The sequence below is a fragment of the Heliconius melpomene genome, chromosome 8 (assembly GCF_056956725.1).
Source record: "Heliconius melpomene rosina isolate 202511_hmr_F chromosome 8, ASM5695672v1, whole genome shotgun sequence".
NCBI lineage: Eukaryota > Metazoa > Arthropoda > Insecta > Lepidoptera > Nymphalidae > Heliconius > Heliconius melpomene.
In genome coordinates this window covers 5,144,390-5,158,779 of record NC_140396.1, presented here as the reverse complement: position 1 = coordinate 5,158,779, position 14,390 = coordinate 5,144,390, and the positions used below count along the sequence as shown (strand labels likewise).

At 31.7% G+C, this 14,390-nt stretch overlaps 2 protein-coding genes across 2 annotated transcripts; both read right to left on the bottom strand.

Moving 5' to 3' along the window:
• Positions 1-1,928: 1,928 nt before the first annotated feature.
• LOC146536817 (uncharacterized) lies at positions 1,929-4,254 on the bottom strand. Its single transcript, XM_085189382.1, has 2 exons — positions 3,985-4,254; positions 1,929-3,401 (listed from the first exon to the last, which is right to left on the bottom strand). The coding sequence occupies exons 1-2, from the start codon at positions 4,063-4,065 to the stop codon at positions 2,502-2,504; spliced, it is 981 nt and encodes a 326-aa protein (XP_085045508.1). The 5' UTR covers positions 4,066-4,254; the 3' UTR covers positions 1,929-2,501.
• Positions 4,255-4,849: 595 nt separating this feature from the next.
• On the bottom strand, positions 4,850-5,945 carry LOC146536816 (uncharacterized). Its single transcript, XM_085189384.1, has 3 exons — positions 5,659-5,945; positions 5,496-5,565; positions 4,850-5,210 (listed from the first exon to the last, which is right to left on the bottom strand). The coding sequence occupies exons 1-3, from the start codon at positions 5,905-5,907 to the stop codon at positions 4,909-4,911; spliced, it is 621 nt and encodes a 206-aa protein (XP_085045510.1). The 5' UTR covers positions 5,908-5,945; the 3' UTR covers positions 4,850-4,908.
• Between the last annotated feature and the right edge of the window lie 8,445 nt (positions 5,946-14,390).

Here is a 14,390-nt window from a genome sequence, read left to right as displayed (position 1 = left end):
GTGCAGCTTATATAGTAAATGCGTATCTGATAGTGTTCGATGTTAATCTAATGTGATAATAGAATCTCTTACCATCGCTGGTAAAGCGCTAAAAAACTGTCATCTCTATAAGTGTGACCGACACAAATAGACGTGTAAGGTAATGTATGTTTTAATTATTTTATTTTTTGTTATGTTGTTTGCTCTTCCTTCTTTATAGCGTTTTTAGGCATTAACAATATTTTTATAAAATATTCGTAATATTACATTTTTTGTTTTTATTAAAAAATATTAATTAAATTCGTTTAAAAAAATAATATTTGTAAACATCGTTAGTATCATAAAACTTTATACAGGAATATAAAACTCAATTACGAAACAATTTTCGATAAAATTTCTACAATTTATTTTAAAAGATTTTTTCTCGACATATTTATATGTATACTAGTGGGCCCGGACGCGGCTACGCCCGCGAAAATATAAGCCTAAATCATTAAAATAAGTTAAAAAATAATAATAAGTGGAGATTTATTATTAGAAAAAATATCTGAGTAACCGAAATGAACAAACAAAAGAAGTAAAAGTAACTAAAGGAAATTCTTAATATTAGAAAAAAAACCTAAAGTTTGCTGTGCGCGCGTACTAAACATTTTTCTATATTAAATAATTATTAATTTTTGCGAACAATATTAAATAAAATCTCAAATGATTAAAATTACGATATTTTAAGTGTATAACATCGGTATAGATAACCGAACTGAGATAAATTAATTATAAGCAGCAAATAATTACATAAAAAATAATAGTAATTCGAAAATCTATAAAAATTTACAAAATCATCAAAGTCATCCGCCCGTTCGCGTCGGTCATACTCATATTATGCCGCCCGAAGGCTAGGTCATTTGGAATCAGTCACATCTCCTTAATTATTTATTAGTATGTTATACAGTAAACTATAATTTCCATCTAGATGAAATGCTAAAAGTGACTATTATATTTATTTTCATAAGGATGAATATCAAATTATAAAAATCATCTAATTTTTTTTAATGATTTGTATAAAGAGATTTGTATAAATCTATATCGGCGCGCACCATGTAAGCATTAAGCAAACTCACTGTGGGTGACGTTTTCTTAAAACAGCAAACTTTGCAAGCCGTTGCTTAGCAACGCGTAGCGACGATTGTTATTAACATGGCGGAATAAATTCCTTGTCAAATTAATTATTTTAATATATTGGTATATAACGAAAATATTACAAATATGAGAAAAAAAAAGTATCCTATGTTCATCCCGGGACCCTCAAGTATCTCTATATGAGTATTTTATCACAATTAAATTAGCGGTTTGGCCCTGATTGCGGAAAAGACAGACAGACAGACAGACAGAGTTACTTTCGAATTTATAATATAGGTATGGATGGATATATACTATACATTTATGTACCAGCAATAAGACCCCGCTTATGATCTTATTTTCGAGATATTGTATTTTGGATGGCGGAACTTAACGCCGCATGTTATCTTGTTACCAGAGCTGGAAAATGAAATAATTTCTATCCCCGAGTGTTACCGGACCGACAACTAACGTGTTTACAGTCTTATGCTATGCCTGTCTTCGCCTTATACAGCCTTCTTTGTGTAATATGTTTATTCAAATTGAAAATTCTATACCAAAAAAGTTTTATCTCTACAGTACAATATTTTCGAACAATATGCTTGGAAGAGCGAAGTCATCTTCTCCAACAAATACAGATAAAATGTAACAGACATAAAAATAACTGAAAGTTTAAATTGTTGGCTAAAGTTAATATAAATTCTTTCGCTTTAGGAGTTTTTCAACAGTTCGTTTTGAAATAACATTTTAAGTATTTAAGTATTTATTTACTTAAATTGCAAATATAATTTAAATCCTTTTTTTACATTAATTTAAATAAAAACAATTTGCTTTTAATTTACAGTATTAATTTTGGTTCTGTTGTAGCCTGTACGTGTGTATTGCTATCATATTTTATATGCAAAATTTTATCACCCACAAACCTGAAGTAATTAATCTTGTTTATTACTTGCACTAAGAAAATAAACACAAAAAAGAAAAAAATCAAAGGCACATCGCGAATCTCTATAGCCTTGATGTTCTATTGGCTATCTGGACATCTGTTGGCATTCTGCAGTGTTTACATTTCATTTCTCCAAGCAACAGACGTAGTAAGGAGGATGCGCGCGCAGAGATCGCAATTCTGATAGCTTTGAGCTGGTAATCGAGATCAACGAGCACACGCCATGAAAAGTCGCTTCGCTTCGCCTTTACACGTATATAACCTACAAATCAGTTTTAAAGTGTTTCGGACGCTAACATTGTTATTTTTTATTTATTTATTTTCTTGAAAAATCAACAAATAAATTACTAGTAGACTATGCTATACTATTTCAGCAAATATTACATCTTCATTAGATTTAACGCAAATTAATAAGAAGGGTACATATTATAGTAAATGTATGAAAATAAACTAAAGTATTATTTTACATTTTTTTAAAGTCGCACGTGCAGTTTCTATCTAAAGATGCATTACTTAAATTCTCTTCAATGCAATCACGACAGTAGTGGAATCCATTTCTAATAATGTAATTTTTATTCTTAGGTATTTGATTTTCTATAACTTTGTTCATTAAATAATCTAAAACTTCATCACCATATTCATCACCGTCACTAATATCATTAGATGGTGTGAGTGTTGAAACACTATTATTAATTACAACATTATTAATTTTCGGTTCGTTTAGTTTTCTTTGCTCATATTGATCTTTCCTATTAGGTTCTCTATGTAATCTTTTTTCGTTATTTGAATTTGTTTTAAATAAATTGTTTAAATATGACGTCTGTTTAGTATCTTTTTCGGCTTTTTCATTTGGAGGAGTATTTTCCAAATCGTATAAAGTAATCGGAATCCCAAAAAACTTAAATATTTCTTCTGGATTCTGAGGTTGACTATTATTGTTGTTTGCTGTAACATAATTAGATTTTCCTTTACACCGATGTCCAGATGCGTCAAAAATGTTTCGAGTATTGAAAATATTTCTATCAACGTGCCCCAAGGAAAAGCGATGATTTAAATCCTCAAAAATATTCTTAATGCTAACGAAAGGGGGTTTATCCTCATTTTTTTTATTAAAACGTTGTCCCGACGTTCTACTTCTCTGATTTTTTATATAAATAAATGATCTTTCAGTTAAATTGACATCTTTTTTATTGATATATTCATATATGTCATTATTAATTTTTTCAATGTCGATCCCTTGCGAAGTATTCACATTATTACTTGTAACATTAACCATTCTAATGAAACGTTCATTTTTTTGTAAAATATTTTTATTATTGTTCTGTTTGAAAGCATACTTTTCATGTATGACACTTTCTGTTTTCTGAAAATTATTAACTTATTAAAACTTTATTTTTGTATTACTTACGATTTTTGGTAATATTATTACACTGAACTGCAACTGTAACATATATATTACAAGAAGAATATTATGAATTATTGTTATATATCATTTATTTTAAAAACATAATAAACATATTTACATTATTTCGTATACTCACGTACATTTTTTTTTGTTTTTAAGATTTAAATGGAAAAACGACAGATTTCTATTAAACTTAAATAAACGTATACAAGTACCTACAATTACTCTAAGATGTCATATCTCAAAATCATATTCATATTATAATAAAATATATATTCAAAACAAATACAATCTTTTATATACAAATATGAATTTTAAGAAGAAACCCATAAGACATGATCGAAATACGAAACATTCCCATCTCCAGATAAGAAATAATTTATACAGTTCCGAGGCTCATTCCAACAAATTCCACAAGTAACATCCGAACTTGCGCCATATCGCCGTTACACGTACAATATACAATAACCAATATCTATTGTAAACAGCACTTTGAATATTATTCATGGCGTCCGAATATCGTACGTTTCAAAATACTCACCTCCTGTACGCTAGAGGGAACGATAAATCCGCAACTGAGTCCAATACACACGGGAACTAGAACAACTAGAGCATTTCTCATTTTCCACAATTGCGAAACGAATAGACGCTACAAATATGTCTGTTGCTTCAATATAAATCGCTTTAAGAGTTTATTTTCTTCGGAACGACCTTCCGCTAATGACTAAGACTTGGTTTTCCTCTGAGGAGTTGTTGTGTAAATACTTCTGGGTAAACAATGGCAAGAATTTTAAAATGGTTTGTTGTGATGTCATGGACATAACAACATTGTAGATAGCAGAGGCATTATTGAAGTTGTTTTAGATTTAAGTGCAATTTTTTTTTCTATTTTTATATTAGTTTGGTTCTAGAATGTTACTATGAAATACAAATTCTAGATTATGCCACCCAGCACTTAATCTATTTAAAATTTGCTGAGAGTGAAAAAGAAATATTTCCCAGAAATATCTTACCTAGCCATTTTTTTTTAGCTTCAAGCTGTTTCCCGCTTATGGCAGAGGGAACCTGAGAACCTGCTATTAGGACACTTCGTTTTCCATTAAGATACTTCCGTTTCCCATTTTCCAGTGAATTATTGTGAGGCGAATTCTCTCTTCACTTTTATACATAAAAAATATGTTTTATTTAATTACAGATATTTGTTAAATTAAAAGAAAAATTATGAATTTATTATAAAATATTTAAATTATGTACGTTGTTTTAAAATATTTTGAAAAAATACTATAGAGACAATTTATATTGTACAGGCTTAAAGTAATTTTACACGGGAATGAAAATAACTTAGTGACCTTAACTATTACACAATCATATTATTACACACAGGTTACATGAAATTAAAAACAGTGTACAAGACATGGTAACTTTTATTTTCGTTAAATCTCATTGTTTTGTAAAACAATTTTTTTTAGAATTTACCAAAAATGGCCTTCGCTTCATCCAATAGGACGTCAATGTCAATACCGTTGGCTTTGAGATCGGCGACTTCCTTAAGAAACACCTCGCTGTTCCAGAGCGCACCGTAGATCTCGTCCCATTCCTCGCTTTCAAGACTCTCCATTGCGTTCTTAAATGCCTCATCTTCAGCAATCTTCTCATCATAGAGGGCAACTAATTTATCTTTGGGGAACTCTGCAATACTATCCTGGATGAAGGAGCGGAAGTCACGGCCACTGACCGAATGACGGATACCTCTTCTTTGGATGCTGCCTGTAAAAGAAAGTATGCATTTTTAATAAACTAATTGTTTTTTTATTTGGAGGGCATATCACATGACTTTTTCGTATGAAAAACCTTATTTTTATGGGAAAAGTCAATTTTATTAATAATTTTAATTAATGGACACTTATGTGTTTTCATAACGTTAATCAATGGTATAAACTTCTTCACAAATACTCGACGACAATCGTAGATTGCAATTTCACTTTTATTTCATTAAAATATATACGTATTTCTAGAATGAAAATGAACAAAGATAAAAAATAAAATACTTACCAACAATATCGTTTAAAGCATCAATGAAGTACAAAATGTCGATACTATGACCTTCCAGGAAGCTGACCACCTGAAACAGATAAAAGAACAGAAACAGTTACATAATATCACATTTTATATCTTTAAAGATATAACATATACTAAATCTAATATTTATACTAACAGCCTTGAACTCGGGCAAGTCTTCCATTTCATAGACTATGTTTTTAAAATCAGCCGTTATGAGGTAGTCCAAAGAGGCCTGGAACTCTTCGAATTCGAGATAGTGTTCCAAAATGTGCTCCAAATCATCGCCAACCTCTTCCAAGATCAATTCGGTGAAATCTTCCCAGTGTTCGTGGAACAGCTTCCTCGGTTGAGGAGCTGAGTATCCAAGGGCTACCAAAGCGAGGAATGCAAGCAAGACCTTCATCTTGAGCCTGTCTTGTAGAATGGCGATAACCAGTTTTGCGAGAAATCATCTTATATAGTGAAACGTATCTGATAGCGATACGATAACATATGTACATGTGACGTTTCCTATGAAAAAATCTTTAAAGTTTATTATTATGACTAATACAAATAAAATTTAAAAAATGCTTTGTTTTAATTTCCCGTTTATTTTTTTTATTTTTTTCAGCTATTCACTGCATGCACCGGGAGAGAAAGCCTAGTGTTGAGTCCTCTCTCCAATTTATCTTTATCTAGAATTCGGCAGAAAGTGAAGAGCAGAGTCTCTTAAAACTAAGCCTACCCTGCTGCATGCGGAATACAGCGTAAAACTTGAAAAGAGGAGAAGTTAAGTTAGTTACTTTATTTTTATATTAAAAAATATATATAATATGTAAAAAAAAACATATAAAATATATAACATATTAAACATATTAATAGTATTAGAATTTATACAAGAAAAAGGGAGAAAAGTTAGTCATTGCTTAGAAAAATTATTAAACATTTGAAACCACCTACACTGATAATACTAAAATTATATAAGAATATGGTGCACTAAGTTTATGCATGATATTTATCAAATACTACTTATACAGCTATCAAAGCTGTCTGTCTGTCAAATAAAAGCATGACTTTTTTAAAAAAACCGAGCAATTTTCAAAAAATCGCGCTTGACTCGTAAAGATTTCAATTTAGGCCGAAACAAAGAATTGCAATACACAGAGATACACTACGATATTTGAACCTGCGACCATTGTACACGCTTCCGCTCTAGAACATAAAAATAAAACAATGATACGAGGTTTCACCAACCAAAATGCAATATGTCAATCAAAGGTATAAAAAATAGAAATATCGTCGAGGTCGAGTTCAATTGGCCACATTCCTGACTAGAAAATCAACAACGAATAAAAACTGTAAAAAATATATATTTGGTTACTTTGTATAATAACCATTTTAAATATATTGAAATTAGTAAGGGATTTATATTAGTTACTAGTGGGCCCGGACGCGGCTACGCCCGCGAAAATATAAGCCTAAATAACTAAAATAAGTTAAAAAATAATAAATAATAAGTGGAGATTTATTATTAGAAAAAATATCTGAGTAACCGAAATGAACAAACAAAAGAAGTAAAAGTACCTAAAGTTTGCCGTGCGCGCGTCCTAAACATTTTTCTATATTAAATAATTATTAGTTTTTGCGAACAATATTAAATAAAATCCCAAACGATTAAAATTACGATATTTTAAGTGCATAACATCGGTATAGACAACAGAACTGAGATGAATTAATTATAAGCAGCAAATAATTAAATAAAAATTAACAGTAATTCGAAAATATATAAAAATTTACTAATCCATCAAAGTCATCTGCCCGTTCGCGTCGGTCATACTATACCACTCGTAGGCTAGGTCATTTGGAACCAGTGACATCTTAATTATTTATTAGAATGTTATACAGTAAACCATAATTTCAATCTAGATGAAATGTTAAAAGTGACTATTATATTTATTTTCATAAGGATGAATATCAAATTATACAAATCATCTAATTTTTGTTAACGTATACAAATCTATATCGGCGCGCGCCATGTACGCGTGAAGCAAACTCACTTTGGGTGACGTTTTCTTAAAACAACAAACTTTGCAAGCCGTTGCTTAGCAACGCGTAGCGACGATTGTTATTAACATGGCGGAATAAATTGCTTATCAAATTAATTATTTTAATATATTGGTATATATCAAAAATATTACAAATATGAGAAAAAAAAGTATCCTATGTTCATCCCGGGACCCTCAAGTATCTCTATATGAGTATTTTATCACAATTGATTGCGTAAAGGACAGACAGACAGACAGAGTTACTTTCGAATTTATAATATAGGTATGGATTGTAGAAGACATTTATTCAAAGAAAATAATTTAAAATACAATTTTTAAAATAAGCAACTGTACTTATAACATATTTCTATTTATAATTTACTTATAATTAATATTAATGGAATTGTAGTTGGATATGGTTACGGGTTCTAATCTCACACGATTAAAGTCACTTTGTTAAATTTAAAAATACAGGCATTGAGTGTTGAGTGGCGTTGAGTTCCGCCACTCAGCATCCAATACCTTCAAATTTCGGCGGAAGGTGGGGAGCGGAGTGTCTTACCACTACGTACGTAATAAATAAGTAAAAATATACAGGAAGCAGCGCTTCTTTTACTGAAACTGCAAATAGGGTAAAATATTTCAAACCCAGAACTAAAGAAATTAAACAAGGTACCTCAACAGTTTGGACGTAGGATTTTTTTTTCATTTCACGATTTTTATCCATACCTGTATTACGTGTCACGCACACATACGTATGCGACGTTGCCGCTTTGACAGGTGTGTGCGTGCTTATGTTATATTTTACAAATAACGTTTTATTTTAAAACGATAATTTTATTATTTATTTTCTTTGAAAAAATAACTTTTTCATTTTTGGGAATTATTTTCTTTCTGAATTATATAAGGCTTTTATAGAGTAGTTAAAACTGTGGTTTCATTTAAAGTGGTGCTGACAATTCCATTCTGTATATTTATGTACAGAAATATTTTTTCTTCTTAAACTCTTATATATAAAAGATCTTATCATTTATATCTCGTATCGGACTTACCAATACACAACTAGATAAGGAAACAAGCATCACAACCAATTGAAGATGAAATTGACAATTGATAAAACAAATGATTTTATGCATTGTAATTCTATATTAGACAAATAAACACTTATTTATTATCACACTGAAATACGTTTATATATTTTTTTCACCATCATGGCACAGTGGGACAGCGTCTGTGTAACTACTCGATGGTTGTGGGTTCGATACTCACTGCTGTCACAAGATAAAGTGATGGGTTGAACTTCGCCAGTTAACACAATAGAAATGGCGCAGAGAAATCAGTACCTTGAAATTAAGTTATTATTATATCTCTGTCTACCTTGCTATATGCGATTTTTTTTTTTGCTTTACGCTGTATCCCGCATACAGCAGGTTAAGCAGAGGGAATTTAGTGTTAAAACACTTCGTTCCCCACTTATTATTATTTAAACGATTATAAATATTATTAAAACTTTTTTTTATATTATTTTTAATGATAGACTTAAAATAATACAGATTAAAAATAGATATTGCTATAACATAAAACCTACAATTATCTTTTATACAACTACCTTAAATTATTAAGATTTTTTCTTTATTTTAAGCAACTAGGTGGGTAGATTATAAAAAACCATCATATACTTTCACATCTGCAATACTGTCTTAAAACAAACATTATTTTAGAATTCACGCTCACAGTTTTAACAAAATGGATAATAAGAAAATAGACGAAACCAAAAATTCGGAGTTATCAGAACATTCGATGGACGAGAACTTTTTTATCGACGATTTTTCTCATCTTCGTCTATCATATTATCAGTGTCGAGATCTCTCAAGCGCCAGTGACTCAACCTACGAGCCCTATGTCCCAGACTCCGAAAGTAATACTCTGGATGCACATGAAGATAAAAGACGTAAGCTTCTTCAGTATTTTGTCTCCCAAATCCCGGATCTTCCCCATCCGTCGCAAACAGCGGCTTCGATTGTGGCGTCAGCATCAAAAAAAATGGATAAAACCAGTGGTTTTAGATATGAAAACAAAATTGAACAAGGCAAGAAAATTAATGACCAAATTATATTCGCCCCAGATCGAAGGTCTACGTTAAATCCTAATTTTAAGTAAGCATTCTGCAAAATGTAAACGAGAAATGTCAAGTATTTCAGTCAAACAATTTATATTTATTCGACGAATTATTGAAAGCTATTACAATTTATTTAAGGGATGACTTTGTAATATTAATAAATTGTTATTATGTAAATTTCAACGTTTCATTTAAATAACCTTTATTGTTTAATTTAATATAATGTAATATCTATAAGTAAATAAATATATAAATGCTGTGAATTATTAAATTTGTTTTACTACCAAATTATGCCTATTTATGTTTTTAATTACCATATTGATGATTGACAAATCATTAACAATATATTATAACTAGCAATCCGCTCGCGGCTTCGCCTGATTTAATTACATAATTATTAATTTATTAATCAGCATTACTTTCATTTTCAAATAATAATATCATTTTACAAACAATATCTATACCTATATTGAAAAGTAAAGATTTAGCCACTTTAATAAACAAGTACTACTTTAAACTTTGAACAATTGTTTATAACATTTTAATTTATAAGCAAATTAGAGACAGAAGGTAAAAAAAAGAAAAAAGTTTAGCAAATGGAGAATGGAGTCCTACTTTGTATCATAGTAAATTAAGCATTTTTGAAACTAATTAGTAAATAACTTAATAAGCAAGTAATTTGCAAAAATTTTTAATCCAAATATAAATTTTAAGGTTTCACATTAAAAATATTAAAGATGTAAAAAAGTGGTGGAAAAAATAAAAAAATCCGTTAGCAGAAAATGTTATTGTACAGTCGTCACGTCGCATCAGAAAAACTGGCTGCGGGACAACATATAATTACTATAGCTCTAGTAATTTCCCGCGGGACGAAGCGTGGAACATAGCTTACTTGCTTTTTTTTTAAAAAAATATTATTAATTTCTGAACTTAAGTCGAGCCAAGCTAAAATATATTCCATGCTTTAGCTAAGCCATATAAATGGGCTGCAGGCCAAAATGGCGGGTATTTTTACTTTGTTTTGTCTAAAGTGCACTCAAGAAATAACTTATACACTCAAATTTAATATTTAAAGATTGCTAGCCTTGCGTTACTTTTAGACTTTTTTAATTTATAGCATATTTTTTTATTATATAATATAATTTATGAACATAAATCTTAATAAAGTTGATAAATTACTGAGGTGAGCCTTGTGAGTTTCATTTTCATTCCTATTTAAATTTAAATCTGGGAACCACGTTACCAGTAACGAGGCAAAACTCACGGTGTTTAGTTTCGCCACTTAACACGCAAAGCCTTAAAGATCGATTTTTTCGAAACTGGGGAACAGTAGTGTCTTTATGGTAATGGAGTTTCATAGCACTAGGTTCCCAGGTTCCCTGTGCCTACGACACTACTACTCTATTACTACGTACCTTGATGAGATCGTAAGGCTTAGTGGTCAGAGCGTTGAGATAGTTACTGAGAGGTGTGGGTTCAAATTCTGCTACGTTCTAATTCTTGTACGTTTTCTAAAAAATATTTTTCCTTCCTAAGCGTAGAATAACACTTTAAAAATATGAAACTGATATATCTATAATTTTGTACCAGTAATTTTCTAAGTATATTTATTTCACAACTTACAAAACAACTATAATCTTGAGTTCTTATTTTAGTTGACTCCCCTCGGACTTTTAACAATCATGAAAAACGTTCAGTAATTCGGAATTTCCCCCCCACGGGGAGCACTATTTATAAGGTCTTAAGTTAAAGTGAACTGTCAAACAAGCAGCCTGGGGAGGTGAAGTTGGGAACGGCGGTAAAGTTCTTTAACGTGTCTTTATTTCTGATTGTTACTTTGTTGGTAATGATTTCATATAACTTTCTGTTATTTATTTCCTTCGTATAAAATAAAGATATAAGCTTATACTTTCTATTTATAGAAATTGACTTGTTCTATGGTTTAAACGTATAATTTGGATGGATGGATTAGTATATTATTTTTTGTATTAGTTATAGATTATGATGATTAAGATTCTTTATTGCACTAAATTAACACAGAATAAAACACACATTAAGAAAAGACATACACAACGGTGGACTTATCTCTAGAAGAGATCTCTTCCAGTCAACCCGTGGAAGTGGATAAGTGCAAAGTAGCGGGAAAGACAAGATAGTGCATGGAAATTGAGAAAGACAAAAACAAGATAAACAATAAAATAAAACTAATAGTAATAATAAATACAAAAAAATAATAATAATAATTAGGCATGACATACACATAAATAAACATAAATATAGTTATACAAAATAAATAATATATTATAACATCTAAATATAAATACATATATACTATATAATAAATACATAAAGTATATATACCTATATAAAAAGGAACAAAAAGAAAATTAAGCTTCACTATATAAGATGAGGAGAGATAATATAAGTAACCACTATAATAAAAAAAAAAAAAAAAAGATTAATTGTCTAACGATGCAAGGAGATGTAGTTTTAATTGGGATTTGAAGGACTTTATGGAAGGGCTTTTCTGGATAGTTTTAGGGAGTTGGTTCCAAAGGGATGCGGCGTATACAGAGAAGGATTTCTGAAGGAATTTGGTGTTGCTCTTAGGTACGTTAAGTGTCGGTATGACACCAGACCTCCTTGAGCGTGTAGGGATAGGGAGAACGTCAAAGCGGGATCGAAGATAACAAGGAAAATTCTGGTAGTTAAGGATCTTAAAAAGGAGTGACAGGACGTGCATATCTCGGCGAAGTCGAATTGGGAGCCATTTGAGCTGAGTTCGAAATTCGGAGACGTGGTCATACTTACGCAAACCGTAAACAAAGCGTATGGCAAGATTTTGGAGTCGCTCTAATTTGTTAAGCAGCTCCTCGGTCACATCCAAATAACATACATCAGCGTAGTCGAGGATAGGTAAGAGAAGAGATTGTGCAAGCATAATTTTGGTTTTATGAGGTAGGTAGTATTGGAGACGCTTAAGAGAACGAAAGGAGAAATGCATGCGCTTGCTGACATCATTAATGTGCGGTACCCAGGACATGTTACTGTCAAAAATTAGGCCCAGATTTTTTACTCTGTTACAATATTCGATTACTACTCCTGAATACAGGATCTTCGGCATTGAGTTCCAATTTATTTTTTGTCTAAGTTTGCTGCTTCCAATGATAATTGCTTGTGACTTACTTGGATTTACTAACAGTCCGACAGATTCGGCCCAAGTAAAAATAGCAGCGAGATCATTATTTAAAGCTGCAATAGTCCCAGGCAAATCGCTAACATAGCAATGCCGGTATGATTGCAAGTCATCCGCATACAGATGGTAGGGAGAAGAAATGACTCTAGATATATTGTTTATAAAAACAGAAAATAGAAGTGGAGAAAGAACACCGCCTTGAGGAACGCCACAAGTGATATCTAACCACGTCGATGTGACATCATTAGATTTTACACATTGCTGACGACCTAAGAGATAGGAGCGAAACCAGCTTAAGGCTTCAAAAGAGATGTTAACTGCACGAAGAGAGCCCAGAAGTATATCAAAATCAACACAGTTAAAAGCGCTGCTGAAATCCAGCAGTACCATTACAGTGAGCTTGGTGTTATCCATAGCACATCGAATGTCCTCCGTGATATTCAGCAACGCACTAACCGTGCTGTGAGAGGATCGGAAACCGGATTGGTAAGGACACAGTAGGTTGTTAAAGGAAAGGAAAGAATACAGCTGATTATTTACTAAGGATTCTAGGACTTTGGATAGGATTGGAAGGATAGATATAGGACGATAATCGGTGACGCTAGAGGGATTGGAGATTTTTGGTAAAGGAATGACATAAGCATACTTCCATTGTGCGGGAAAAACATTACAAGTCAGTGAGAAATTAATAATGTGGGTGACCACTGGAGCAATGTATTCCAACACAGGAAGGATCATGTCCAGGCTGATACAGTCACTTCCAAAGGATTTAGTGGATATGGACTTGATACACTTCTTGACTTCAACTTCAGTTACAGTTTTAAGAGAGAAAGATGTAGAGTCAGGTAGGACAGTAGAAGATAAAAATGACAGTGTTTCAGATTTAGTTGAAGGGCTTAAATTTAATAGGGGTGTAGTAAAAGATGAATTTAAATCATGAAGATCCAATGATACCGAATGAGTATGCTTGGTGTTGCCTACCCCGAACGACTCTAAGAATCTCCAAACTTGCGCTTGACTGAGATTCTGAATAGTGGTGTGAATGTATCGGCGTTTAGCATCCCTACACATTCTGTTGCAAATGTTTCGCAATTTTTTGTATGCAGCTAGGTTTTGTTGGCAAGGATATTTTTTATTTCTAGTTTTAGCTCTATCACGTTTACACATCGTTCTTTTAATAATAGGTGTTAGCCAGGGAGCAGGCGCATGCTTCATACGAACCGGTCTCACAGGGGCATGTTTGTCGTAAATGCGAATCAGTTCAGTAGTTAAAGAGTTTACCATACTGTCAATATTTGTTGATGACATTATGGGTGACCAGTCGATGTTTCTCACATCCTCCCTTAAGCGTTCAAGGTCCATATGCTTAAAATTGCGTTGGAGAAGTATTTTACCTCTAACCTTGGGAGGACGGAATTTATACGTAAGAAAAATTAAATCATGAAAAGAGAATGGAGCTGTCATTTGCCCATGAGAAACAACGAGATTAGGGTTAGAGACAGAGATGAGGTCAATAAGAGAGGGTCTACAGTTAGGAAAGTAATGGG